The following is a 12,500-nucleotide window of genomic DNA, read 5'->3' on the forward strand; positions in this document are numbered from 1 at the left end:
CTCTCTGTCTTTGTCTCTCTCTCTCTCTCCCCCTCTTTGCTTCGTCTCTCTCTCTCCCCCTCTCCCCCCCTCTCCCTCTCCCCCTCTCCCCCTCTCCCTCTCTCTCTCTTTCCTCTCTCTCTCCCCGTATCTCTTTCCTCGCTCTTCTTTCTCTCCCTCTCTCCGCAGACGTCGGCGTGTCTATTCTCCCCAACTCTCCCAGCACTCTGGTCGTTCCATCAGGCTGTCCCTGCTAAATTGTAATGGGCTCCCTGGGAGCGTAAAGAGCAGTGTTAGAGTCACCGGACATCACTATGACAAACACAAAGAGGGGCCTTTACCATTTACACGTGTGCACTCTGCCCTGCTTCTGTGTGTGTGTGTGTGTGTGTGTGTGTGTGTGTGTGTGTGTGTGTGTGTGTGTGTGTGTGTGTGTGTGCATCTGTTCACACGGTAGGGCAATAAACCAAGATGTCCGAATTCACTAAATAGTGAACAGTTTTTATTTTTTCTAGTTGTGCATTTGCCGGAGCACACACTCGCATAATCATTCCGAGTGTGTGTGTGTGTGTATGCAATACATACTACTACAATCTCTTCCCCAGCTCCGGACGCTACTTTTGTGTTTGTGTTAATAATGTACGGACAGCTTAAGCAGCCCGGCATGGCCGCTCGGTGGTATCGCTATAAAACACAATGGCTCTTTCTTCATTTTTAATGAGCGGGAAAACGAACCTCTCCCAGCTTCAATAACGCCGTAATGAATAACTGCTGGACCCGGCCCTCCACCAATCGGCAGGCAGCGATGGCCGTTAGGCAGGGTGGGGTTTCTATTAGTTTACACATCAAGGGGCCGATCGTCCGTCGATACACACTGCGTCGCTCCATCACTCGGCAACACGCCCCGCGAGAGGCTCTCTCTCTCTCTCTCTCTCTCTCTCTCTGCACTTCCATACCCATTCCAACGAGCCTGCTCTCTTCATGCTCTGCCTTTTATTTGTATTAGATCGGCGGAGAACCACTTGCAGGCCTGAGGACTTGCTTTCCTCGGATACAACGTGATGATTATCACCAGAGGCTCCTCAGAAGGGCTGGACCACCCCCTCCAGCCCCCCCAAAGAGGTTATGATACAGATTTAACCTTTATCCATTTTAAAATCATAAAAGAAAATGTATTTATGATTTTATGATTTTTTAAATCAACACATAGTAGATGTGTTTTGTGTTGGCAGATGTTTGGGTGGGGGTTACTGGGGTTAGCTTGCTACGCGCGACTGAAGTAAAAACTTGGATAATTTGTTTGAAGGTATAAAGTTAAAAAGTTTCAGACGAGTCTCGTCTCCCGCCGAGACAAATTTGTTCCGAGGTCCTCACACTGGAACCCGTTGTTTCCCTCTCCTTTCGCCGCAAACTCGTGATGACAGCTCCGGTTCCCCAGCAGACCTGGAGTGGTGTTCTTGGAATTTCTTGGACAACTTCAGGAGGTTTTGCCGGGCACTTTGAGATTAAAAAGTGCGCCGGGAGACAAATATAACCTGTTCTTGAAGTAAAGGGTTTAAGACGTCCGGTTATTCTTTAATCCTTTTCCCGATGTATGTATTCTACGCCACCGAAAACATCCCACACCAGTGTCTCCTGGGTCCCTGCGGCCCTTAAGAGAATGATAACAATAAAAGCCACCATGCTCTAAAAACGTTACCAAAAATCAAAGCAAGGTGGAAGAAAGATGAAGAAATGAAGGTTCACAAATGCAAACAATGTAAGTCTTTTCCCGCTGAAGTCTCCAGAAACAGTTGTCCCGTGTGATGGGCCCGGCGAACGTGACGCGGCGACGCCCACAAAAGAGGACAATGACTGAAGCGGCGCTATCGCTCATCTCACATCTGGTCACGCCGCTTCAAAGGAATCGCGCAACACTCTCCAATAATCAGCTCATTTTCCTCTCCCTCTCCATTTCCTCTCTCTCTCACTCTCCCTCTCTCTCTCTTTCCTCGTTCTCTATCTCTGTCTTCACTCTTTCACTCACTCTCGCTCTTTTTCTCTCTCACTCTCTCAACCTCTCTCCCTTTTCGCTCTCTCCCTCTTTCTCTCTCTCTCTCCTTTCGCTCTCTCTCCCTCTTTCTCACTCTCTCCTTTCTCTCTTTTCCCTCTTTTTCACTCTCTATGTCTTCCCTCTCTTTCTCCTTTCCCTCTCTCTCCTTCTCTCTCTCTCTCTCTCTCTCTCTCTCTCTCTCTCTCTCTCTCTCTCTCTCTCTCTCGCTCCCTCCCACTCCCTCTCTCTCTCTTCCACCCCTTTCTCTCTCTAACGCACGGCGGAGCATTTCCAATTAGCTGTCGTGTCAGCTTGATTGGGGGGCATAGTGTTGATTGGGCCTGGAGGCCTGTTGACGAAACACTGATAGAGGCTAAACCAGGCCACGCTGTAATTGATATAAGGTGGAAAGAGGGGGGGGGCACACTGGTGTTTATGCATGTATGCGTATGATTGTGTGTGTATCTGCGTCAGGGTGTATTATGCCATGCATGTAGTGTGTATGTGTGTGTCTGCATGCGCGCGCGCGCGTGTGTGTGTACGTACAAGTAACGCTTCCTTCCTTCGTCGCAGTACACGAGTTGATTAAGAAGGGCCGGAAGAAACTATACTTTCTAGACTGCGGTAGCACACCCACCATATAGGGCACCACAAAAGCGGGGCTGTGAAATATATTCGGGTGAATTCGGCATTGGCTTTAATTAATTCAGACGCACATTGTGTATTCCTTTATATATTCAAACGGCATGGGGAATGTAATAAAGCACCCCCCCCCCCCCCCCCCCCTTAAAACCTAAAAAGAAATACCTCGGAATACATTCCCTGGGCCGGGGACGGGCGCGCGCGTCGAGGAGGAGCGTAATGGACTTTAATCTTTTGATTTGGGAGTCCGGTGCAGTTTGGCGGTGGCAGAGGAGAGCATCGCGCTGCCCTGCAGACTCTCAACATCGGGCTTTAAGCCGGTTGTGATTGATCTTTTCTGCTCTCTATTAGATTCCGTATCGACGGGCCACTGCGACAAGTCGCTGGCGTGGCCGGGGCCGCGGCGGCGGCGGCGGCGGCGGCGGCGGCGGCGGAGGGAACCTGGCCCTGCTCGGTTTGAAAAAAACATAAATACATTCATGCATCAAAAGCCGCTCAGAGGCACCGGGGGGCTCCGAGAGGAGGGGGCGGGGGGGGGGGGGGGGGGGGAGTCGCTCGGTGGTTCTCGTTTGAAATGGGGGGCCTCGGAGAAAAAATGAAAAGAAAGAAAGAAATAAAAAAGAGAAGGTAAGGAGGTATAAAATGAACGCCAAACGCAAAGCACCGACGGGGGGCCGTGTTTAACATCTGAGGTGTGATAAACGAGCAGTGCGTGCGTTAAAAACGTCGGTTTGGAACGGGGGGGGGCCGGGTGCCTGGCCTCCGGTGTTGTCGAGGGGAAAGCGAGACGGACTGACGGACGTACAGCGGCTGCCTCCATTTTGGACGGCTATAGCTCAAACAACAGGACAAAGCTCGGGTTTTTCCCAGAGGGCTGGCGTGTCCTTCTACCATCGCCGTGGGCGGGGTCACAACAACCCATGTTGTGATTGGTTGGCACGGAACAAACGTTGATCAAGCGCTGGTCGCGCCTCGCGCTCACACGACGAAGGGATGTCCTTCCCCCCACGTTTGGCGATAAAGCAGAACAGTGCGGTGGTTTATACTTGTTTCCCTATGCCAGTGTCTATGCATAACACATACATAGGTATAATACATACCCCATGTTTACTGTTCAGACAGGCTGTGTAGTAAAATACTGCTGTTTACCTCTCTGACATGAGGGACAACAGCATAACACACATGGTGAGAGAGCCAGAGAGGGAGAGAAAAGACACAGAGAGAGATGTATGCATGTGTGTTAGACAGCCAGCAGGAATGAGTGAGCAATAGAAAGTTATGGAAGACAAGAGAAAGCTGAAAAGATGGATGGAGAGAGAGAGAGAGAGAGAGAGAGAGAGAGAGAGAGAGAGAGAGAGAGAGAGAGAGAGAGAGAGAGAGAGAGAGAGAGAGAGGAGAGACAGAGGGAGAGACAGAGGGAGGACGAGAGAAGGTGTGCAGTGGTGTGGCAGAGGCAGGCTGAATTAAAGAGGCTTTTTTGTGGCGTTTAATATCCATTCATTGGCTGGACTGCTGACACAGTCAGAGCACTGGGCCTGGATTTATAGCCAAGTCTAATGGGCATGCCCAGAACCATAGCACTGGAGTCAGCACTCTGAACCATGCACCACGCACGCACACACACACACACACACACACACACACACACACACACACACACACACACGCACACACACACACACACACACACACACACACACACACACACACACACACACACACACGCATCACACACACACTCATAACACACACACACACTCACACACACACGCCAAACACACAGATGCCCAGTCACACATGCACACACACACACACACACTGCAGGTTCCCAGCCACAGACCTACAGTTCTAGATGGCCGTCTCATGAGAGTCCTCTGTAACACCTGACACTCTAACACTATCCCAATAAGACAAAGAACTACAACATGGCTTCCAGACATAACAGAAGAAGAGGGGAGGAGGAAGAGACGGACAGGAATGTGGGACCCGCGGCCCTACATCACAACATCCCGCCCGGTACTGACCTGCCCAGCTGGGGGTCTCCATGTACAGCTGACCGTGCGGAGTGACGGGTCCTTCAGTGCTGGACTGCAGAGGGAGAAACAAGAAGACCCTCTGTTAGATAGAGACCACCTCGCCTTCCTCTTCCTCATCTTGAGGCCACTCTTCACCACTGGACACATTTCAAAACGACACGTGAGTGTGTGCACGCGTGCGTGAGTGCGTGCGTGTGTGTGTGTGTGTGCGTGCGTGTGTGTGTGGGCGTGTGTGCGCGTGCGTGTGTGTGGGCTTGAACAAAGCACTGGTATGGTTGGTTGGATGGCTGGATAGGTGGGTGGTTGGTGGAAAGATGGATGGATGGAAAGAGGTAGGGAGGGAGGGATGGACGAATGAATAGATGGACAGAAGGATGGGGGGTTAATAAAAGGAAGCTTTAATTTGTCCTTTCCCAACATGGCTGCCACCATCATGCTGCTCCCCGGAGATTTGTCTGAGAACACTGACGCCCAGTGGTCCAGTGTATATTACAACACACACACACACACACACACACACACACACACACACACACACACACACACACACACACACACACACACACACACCAAACGACGGTGTGGCGAGTTAACTTCAGGAAGTGCTTCTCTAGTCAAACAGCCGGGCGTCGCACTGAAGCCTGCAGCCTCGTGTGAGGCTGATGACTTGGTAGGAGCAGCTGGACTCAGTGGGAAGACATGCTGAACGACCAGGAAGAGAGAGGAGGAGGGAGGGAGAGCGAGAGAGTAAGAGGAGAGACCTCGCTCACACCTCCTGTAGTATGATAATTACCACAGCGAAGGTAATCGCTGCTCCCTTCCGATTAAAAATGTATGCAGGGAACTGAGGGATGGGGTCTCCGCACACGATAGGACGCTTTAAATGCCTCACATCCATCTGATCTATCGGACTGTCTGCCCCCCTCCCCCCCCGCCCACTATGCCCAAGCCCCCCACCAACACCTCCTCCCACAGGTGAGACGGAGAGTGAGAGAAAAAGAGAAAAATAAAGAGAAAGATGGAAGCCGTACAATGGTTTGCGTACTTCGATACAAGTATGTCCATGTGACTCTGTGCCAAAGGATCCGTGTGTGTGTGTGTGTGTGTGTGTGTGTGTGTGTGTGTGTGTGTGTGTGTGTGTGTGTGTGTGTGTGTGTGTGTCTGTGTGCGCATGTAAACATTTGTAAACAGGGGTGTGAAGGTATGTGTGTGCATGTTTCTGCGTTTTTCTGTGCATTTCTGTGTAATTGTGTGTGAGCGTTGTGTGCGATGCTTGTGTTTGTGTCTGTCTGTGTCCCTATGTGCTTGTGTGCATCGAAGCGTGTGAATGTGTGTGTGTGTGTATGGGCGTTTGTGTGGTTTGCAGCGCTTGTCTTTTGTGTCTCTTTGTGTGCGATGTTCATGCTTGCATGCAAGCGTGTTTCTGTCCGTGGGTGCATACAAGTGTGTGTGCGATGTGCATGCGTGTGTGTTTGTGTGTGTGTGTGTGTGCTCATGCGTGTGTGCGCTCACGTGGGGGCGTCCCCGCACGCTGCCTGCAGGCTGCTGTGTATCATTTGGCTGACCTGTCTCTGCTCGCCGTGTGTCGGTGCTCAGCCCAGCCGAGGTGGCCTATTGATTATTCTATAGCCCTCTATTCTACCACTGCACCGCCCTCCAGCCTCCTACTATTGCACCACCCAACAACCACAACCAGACCCCCCCCCCCCCCCCCCCCCCCCCCCCCCCCAACCCTCACACCACCACCACACTGAGCTCGGCCCACCCACAGGGGCCAAGGAGAACGAGTGGGGGGGGACGGGGACGAGAGGAGAGGAGAAGAGGGGGAAAGCAAAGAGGAGGAGATCAGAGAACACGGCAGAGATGGAGACGGGAAGAAGGGGAAATAAAAAAACGAGACGGAGAACGGCGAGACCGCGGCGGAGTTTACACAGACTCCATAAGGAACGGATCCGCCGTAATAATATTTCTCTTGAGCAAACAACGACAAACAGATAATTAGCTGTCAACCCCTCTGCATAATCTTAATTCCACATCTCACTCCTACTCTTCGGCAGAAGCGTGAGCGATGAACGGGCCATCTTTACAAATATAGACAAAATGTCTACCGGGCAGACGCATTCATCCTCAGTCGCTCCGCCCCGGAAGACTCTCACGTAGACGCGAAAAAACAAATGCATGCAGGATTAGCGTTTCATTTTCTTCCTGGCTTATTTTTATCCAACTTATTTCTTTCGGAAGCGTCTCCAACTTTCTGCTTCTTTGCTAGCACACACGTATACCTACGTTCACACACACTCTCACGTAGAGCCACGTCAGCATGCACGCACACACACAAACATGCTTACAAAGCATACGCGTGGACACGTGTGTGTGTGTGTGTGTGTGTGTGTGTGTGTGTGTGTGTGTGTGTGTGTGTGTGTGTGTGTGTGTGTCTGTATTTGTGTGTGTGCATGTGACCGCACTCAACAAACAGAAGAAGCTGAGACTAAGCGCTACATCATCCACACATTGGCCCTGGAGGAAGTGATGTCATTCTCTGTGGGGTGATGGATGTCAAACACCGCCCCCCTGTCCCACCTCCCTGTTATTTATCTTCTCTTTTTTGGATGGAATGTGATCGGCATTAAACAAATAGGTACACAGTGTGTGTCCCAATCTATGTCCACAACTACAGTATCTTGTGTTGATGGTGGCTGTGTGTGTGTGTGAGTGCGTGCCTGGTTGTGTGGTTGCATGGATGTGTGCGAGAGAGTATGTGTGTGGGTGTGTGTGTGTGTGTGTGTGTGTGTGTGTGTGCGTGCACATAGACAGGGTTTCCTGGCAGGTGACTTAGGTCTGATTCCATTAAGCAGCCAGTAATTCAACACACGCTTAATCAAATCAACTTTAATACGTCCAATCAGATCAGAGCAGCCTCCTGCGTGCCATCACACCCAGAGAGTGAGAAAAAGAGACACTGACACAGAGAGAGAGAGAGAGAGAGAGAGAGAGAGAGAGAGAGAGAGAGAGAGAGAGAGAGAGAGAGACAAAGAGAGAGACAAAGAGAGAGAGAGAGAGAGAAAGAGAGAGACAGATATAAAGAGAGAGATTTAAGTTTGTAGAAACTCCTTAACCAAATAAGAAATAGTCTAAAGTTACAGAGAAACAATCTTTCAGAGAAACAAAACAAATGTGATCTGAAGAGAACTTCTGAAGGTTCATTACAAATGCATGCGGAATTCTTCTTCTTCTTAATCATGAAAGATGGGAGCAGAAGAGATCGAGAAAAAGAAATAGAAGCCATGAACTTTTTAAAGTTAAGAGAGGAACAGAAGAAAAGGTTTGTGTGTGTGCTTTTCTGTGTGTAGACATCTGTGAGCAAATTGTAACCTCTTCCTTTTCATCGAGTATGCATTTATTCGTGTTCATATGCGTGTGCGTGTGTGTGTGTGTGCGCCTGGTGGTGTGCGTGTGCGGGTGTGTGTGTGTGTGTGTGTGTGTACATGTACGAGCGTGAGTGAGTAGGGAACGGCATTCTCCCCACACTGCGCTTCTCCATGTCTCAATGTTTGCGCAGCCAGATCCTTAACATTTATTAATCCTCTATTCCTCCCCCTGTACTATAAATGCCAGCGCTCTACAGCAGTGCCTCCGCGGCTCTGACTCTACCTCCTCCCACCACGCCGCCCCACACACCCTGTTACACTCGCCCTCCGTGGACCCAGCGTGCGGCAGGTTGAACTGCAGATTTTTTTGTATTTCTCCCCTAACTCTCCTGATGTACAGCGATGGGGGCGTTGGGAGGGGGGGGGGGGAGGGGGGGGGCGTGAGTGATTGTGGTGCCAGAGCGGTTCCTGGTGCCACCTTTACTAAACCGCATGTAGCAAATGTTAATGAGGGCTCCCAAATGCCAGCGCTCGCGAGGAGATGGGCCCTGTTAAACACAGAGACGGCCATAAATAACATGGAGGGCCCCTGACGGCCCCAGCCGGCCACGGCCTCTCCACACTGAGGGAGAGGGGGGAGGAGGAGGGGGAGGAGAGGGGGACTCACACGGGGGAAAGTAGAGGAACATATGGGGGGGGGGGGGGGGGAGATGAGGATGTGGGGACAACAATGAGTGAGAGAAGGAATGGATGGAGGGAGGTAGGGACGGAGGGGGAGACAGAGGGAATGGAGGGACGGGGGAGACAGAGGGAATGGAGGGACGGGGGAGACAGAGGGAATGGAGGGACGGGGGAGACAGAGGGAATGGAGGGACGGGGGAGACAGAGGGAATGGAGGGAGGGGGAGACAGAGGGAATGGAGGGAGGGAGAGACAGAAGGTAAGAAGGAGTGAAAGATAGAAGGAATGAAAGAAGGAAACTTTCATTTTAAGAAGAATTTTGGGAAACAAAAGAAAAGATATACAATTAAAGCACAACTCTCTCCTCTTGTGTCACCAAGACAAATAAATAAGGGAGAGGCTAAAAAAAACAAGACTTTACAGAATGTATAGAGGGAACGGTGAGAGGATAGATGAAGAGAAGAACGATGAAGGAATGCAAGGAGGCAAGGAATGGCAGAAAATAAAGTAAGGCAGAGGGGAGGGGGGAGGGGGAAGGAGAGGAGGAGAGGAGGAGAGGAGGAGAGAGAAGATACCTCCAGTGTTTGTGTATATTCAAGAGGTAAAGGCCTAAAAGAAAAAATAACAATGTAAGGAAAAAAAATGGAAGCGGATCGCTGCAAGGTACGGACATAAAAATGAATAACGGCTCACTGTAAAGCCAATATGGAAAAACAAACAAAAGCACGCACACGCACACAAACACACACACACACACACACGAACACTGTAGGGGCGCAACAGCTCACAAAAGAAAAACAACAACAATGAAAGAAGGCATAAAACATATCACGGAGCGCTCATGCTTTACTTCCAATTTGTGTTGATTTAAGAAAATCTACAAAGCCATAAAAGGTAACAAGGGCATAAAACTAGCACCGTAAAAAATCCATCACACTGCGTGGAAAAATAATAATAAAGATGAGACACACACACACACACACAAACACGCGCACATAGACGCTACACACTACACACACAGAGACAACTTTCCCCCGATTCGAACTGCTCGTAACTGTCAATGGTGCGCTCGCTTGGGGGGCAAAAAGTTGGTCGTTCAAGTTGGGATATCTTTTATTATAACGGTGGAGGGATATGATATGGTTGGTCTTTTTTTAACACAGCCATGAACGGAAAAGGTGGAGGATTGGACGCGCTCCGTTTAAGGCCAGGATCCGTTTTGTTTAAGCACTCCCTCATGTAAATATTGCCTTGTATAGTAGTATTCTTGTATATTATTTCCCTGCGTATATATTTTTTTGCATTTTGCACTTTTGCACATTTATACTTGGTTTGAACTCTTATTCTATTTGTAACATGGTGTTTGCTGCTGATGGAAGTGCAATTTCCTGATGGAACCTTCCCGAGGGATTAATAAAGTTCCGATCTATCAATCTATTCAACTCGGTTTCCCCCCCTGTCCAGGGGTGAGGGAAAGACTCTCCACCCTGAACCAACCAGGACCCTTCCCAACTCTGACGTCTGCAAACAGCCTCCAAACATGCTTTCTTCCCGCCCGACTTTCCCCCCCCTGCATTCTCCTGCGTGTGTTCAACGCCAACATGCTGACGTAATGCAAAAAACCAACGTGTGTCCCAACCGCCATTACCCCTGAGCAAGCCTCATCTCCAGCAATGCTCATCTCACCGAGACGCAGGTGAATCTCCACGCTGTTTAAGGAGTATCGTTCCGCTTCCATTTTCTTTTTCAGTGGGGCGGGGGGGGGGGGGGGGGGGGGGGGGGGGGGGGGGGGGGTGGGGTGTGCCAGATGGCAAACAAGCCTAAAACAGTGGGGTGGGGGTGGGGGGGGGGCGGGGGGGGCACCAGCGAGGGGTTACAGCGGGCCCGTCTCCCGGTGTACTTAAGTGACATTTGATGAGACGAGGGGTATGGCTCCGTACCTTAGGGGTCATGGATGTCATCGCGTTCCTCCCTCCTCGCCGCTGTTAGAGGCATGTTGATTATGGGATGCCTAAATGACTACTGACACTGGGGGTGAGGAAACCTGCTGAACGGGTCGTTGCGTTTGATGCGGCCGTACGTTACTCCGCCCTGTCGAAAGCCACATGGCGGCTGACAAGAGGGTGGCGGGTTCGAACGCCGCGCTCGGAATACACAAGCAAGCAAGTCTGTTTCACCGGAGGGAGGGAAGAGACATAGGAGCCGGGGATGGGGGGGGGGGGAACAGGTATGTATAGCGAGAGCACAGCACTGCAGCATTACATCTCCTCTCTCTCTCTCTCTCTCTCTCTCTCTCTCTCTCTCTCTCTCTCTCTCTCTCTCTCTCTCTCTCTCTCTCTCTCTCTCTCTCTCTCTCTCTCTCTCTCTCTCTCTCTGCTCTCTGTTTTCCCGCTGATACCACAGAACACATATACACGTCTTTATGGTTAACTTTTCATTTTTGTATTTATATATATTTTCTCGACTTTTCGCAGAGTGGTCGTGTATGCAGAATGGGCCGTTCCAGCCCCCCTTCCACACACACACACACACACACACACACACACACACACACACACACACCTTCCGTTACTGTGCCAGCTTAACATAAAGCTTGATGTTGGCCATATACCGCAGTATGCTTGTCTGTGTGCTACGGGCGCTGGTCTTTATGTCCTCCCCACCATATGAAGGACCCCCAAACTCAGCACAACCCCCCTTTACATAGGCAACACACGTGTGTGTCTGTGTGCGCGTGTTTCTTCATTTTTTTGTGCGTGTGTACGTGTGTGTAATTGTTTGTGAGTGTGTGTGTGTGTGTCAGTGTGTGTATCTGTAATTGTGTTTTTGTGTGTCATGTTTGTGTGTAGGTGTGTGTGTGTTTGTTTCTTCTCTTAATCTTAGCGTGTGCGTCCATGTGTGTTTGTGTGTGTGCGTGCAAGCGTGTGTGTGTTTTTTTGCGTAAGTATTTGTGTGCATGCGGGCCGTTGTATGAGAATGTCCGTGTCTGTATAGATACAAAGGTGTGTAGGTACATGAAATAAACCCCCCACATTTTCTCTCTCACACACACACATACACACCCCAACCACCCCCACCCACATCTCCCGCCACTGGTCCATCTGCATACATCCTCCCGGGGGATCACACAATAGGAACACTTAAATGAGCCATGCATAAATGGATGAAGCACCCCTTATGCCCACATGTGTAGGCCCCTGTGTGTGTGTGTGTGTGTGTGTGTGTGTGTGTGTGTGTGTGTGTGTGTGTGTGTGTGTGTGTGTGTGTGTGTGTGTGTGTGTGTGTGTGTGTGTGTGTGTGTTTTATTCTCCGATCTATACGCCTGGCGGTGGCAGTTTGGTAATTGAAAGTGAAATGGAGAGAAGAGGTGGGGGCGTGGGGGAGGGGGAGGGGGGGTTGGGGGGGTGACGCGGGGTGAGGCAGGGGGAGGGTGGGGTGTGTCTGTGAGACTCAGGGGCATGGGGATGTGAAAGTTGAGCGGGGGGGGGGGGGTGGTGGGAGGGGATGGGGGAGAGGCATGGGGGAGGCGTGCATGGCGGAAGAAGAGAGAGAGATGGTTGTAGATGGCGGAGCACAGACGTGCACACACACACACACGCAAACAAACACAGGCGTAAACACACACGCACGCAAACAAACACACGCACATAAACACACATGCACGCAAACAAACACACACACACACACATAAACACACAAGCACGCAAACAGACACACACAAACACAGGAGGAGGCTGTGTTGTGAACATCTGGGCTGTTCTGG

At 50.7% G+C, this 12,500-nt stretch overlaps 1 protein-coding gene across 4 annotated transcripts in view; it reads right to left on the bottom strand.

Moving 5' to 3' along the window:
* Window positions 1-12,500, bottom strand: part of rbfox3a (RNA binding fox-1 homolog 3a) — a 375,680-nt gene that overhangs the window by 204,379 nt on the left and 158,801 nt on the right. For all 4 annotated transcript variants that reach the window (XM_030340391.1, XM_030340392.1, XM_030340387.1 and 1 more), the window contains exon 4: window positions 4,678-4,741. In XM_030340391.1, the coding sequence (XP_030196251.1) occupies window positions 4,678-4,699 (22 nt within the window). In that variant the 5' untranslated portion in view covers window positions 4,700-4,741. The remainder of the gene's footprint in view (window positions 1-4,677; window positions 4,742-12,500) is intronic.

The sequence above is a fragment of the Gadus morhua genome, chromosome 18 (assembly GCF_902167405.1).
Source record: "Gadus morhua chromosome 18, gadMor3.0, whole genome shotgun sequence".
Lineage (NCBI taxonomy): Eukaryota > Metazoa > Chordata > Actinopteri > Gadiformes > Gadidae > Gadus > Gadus morhua.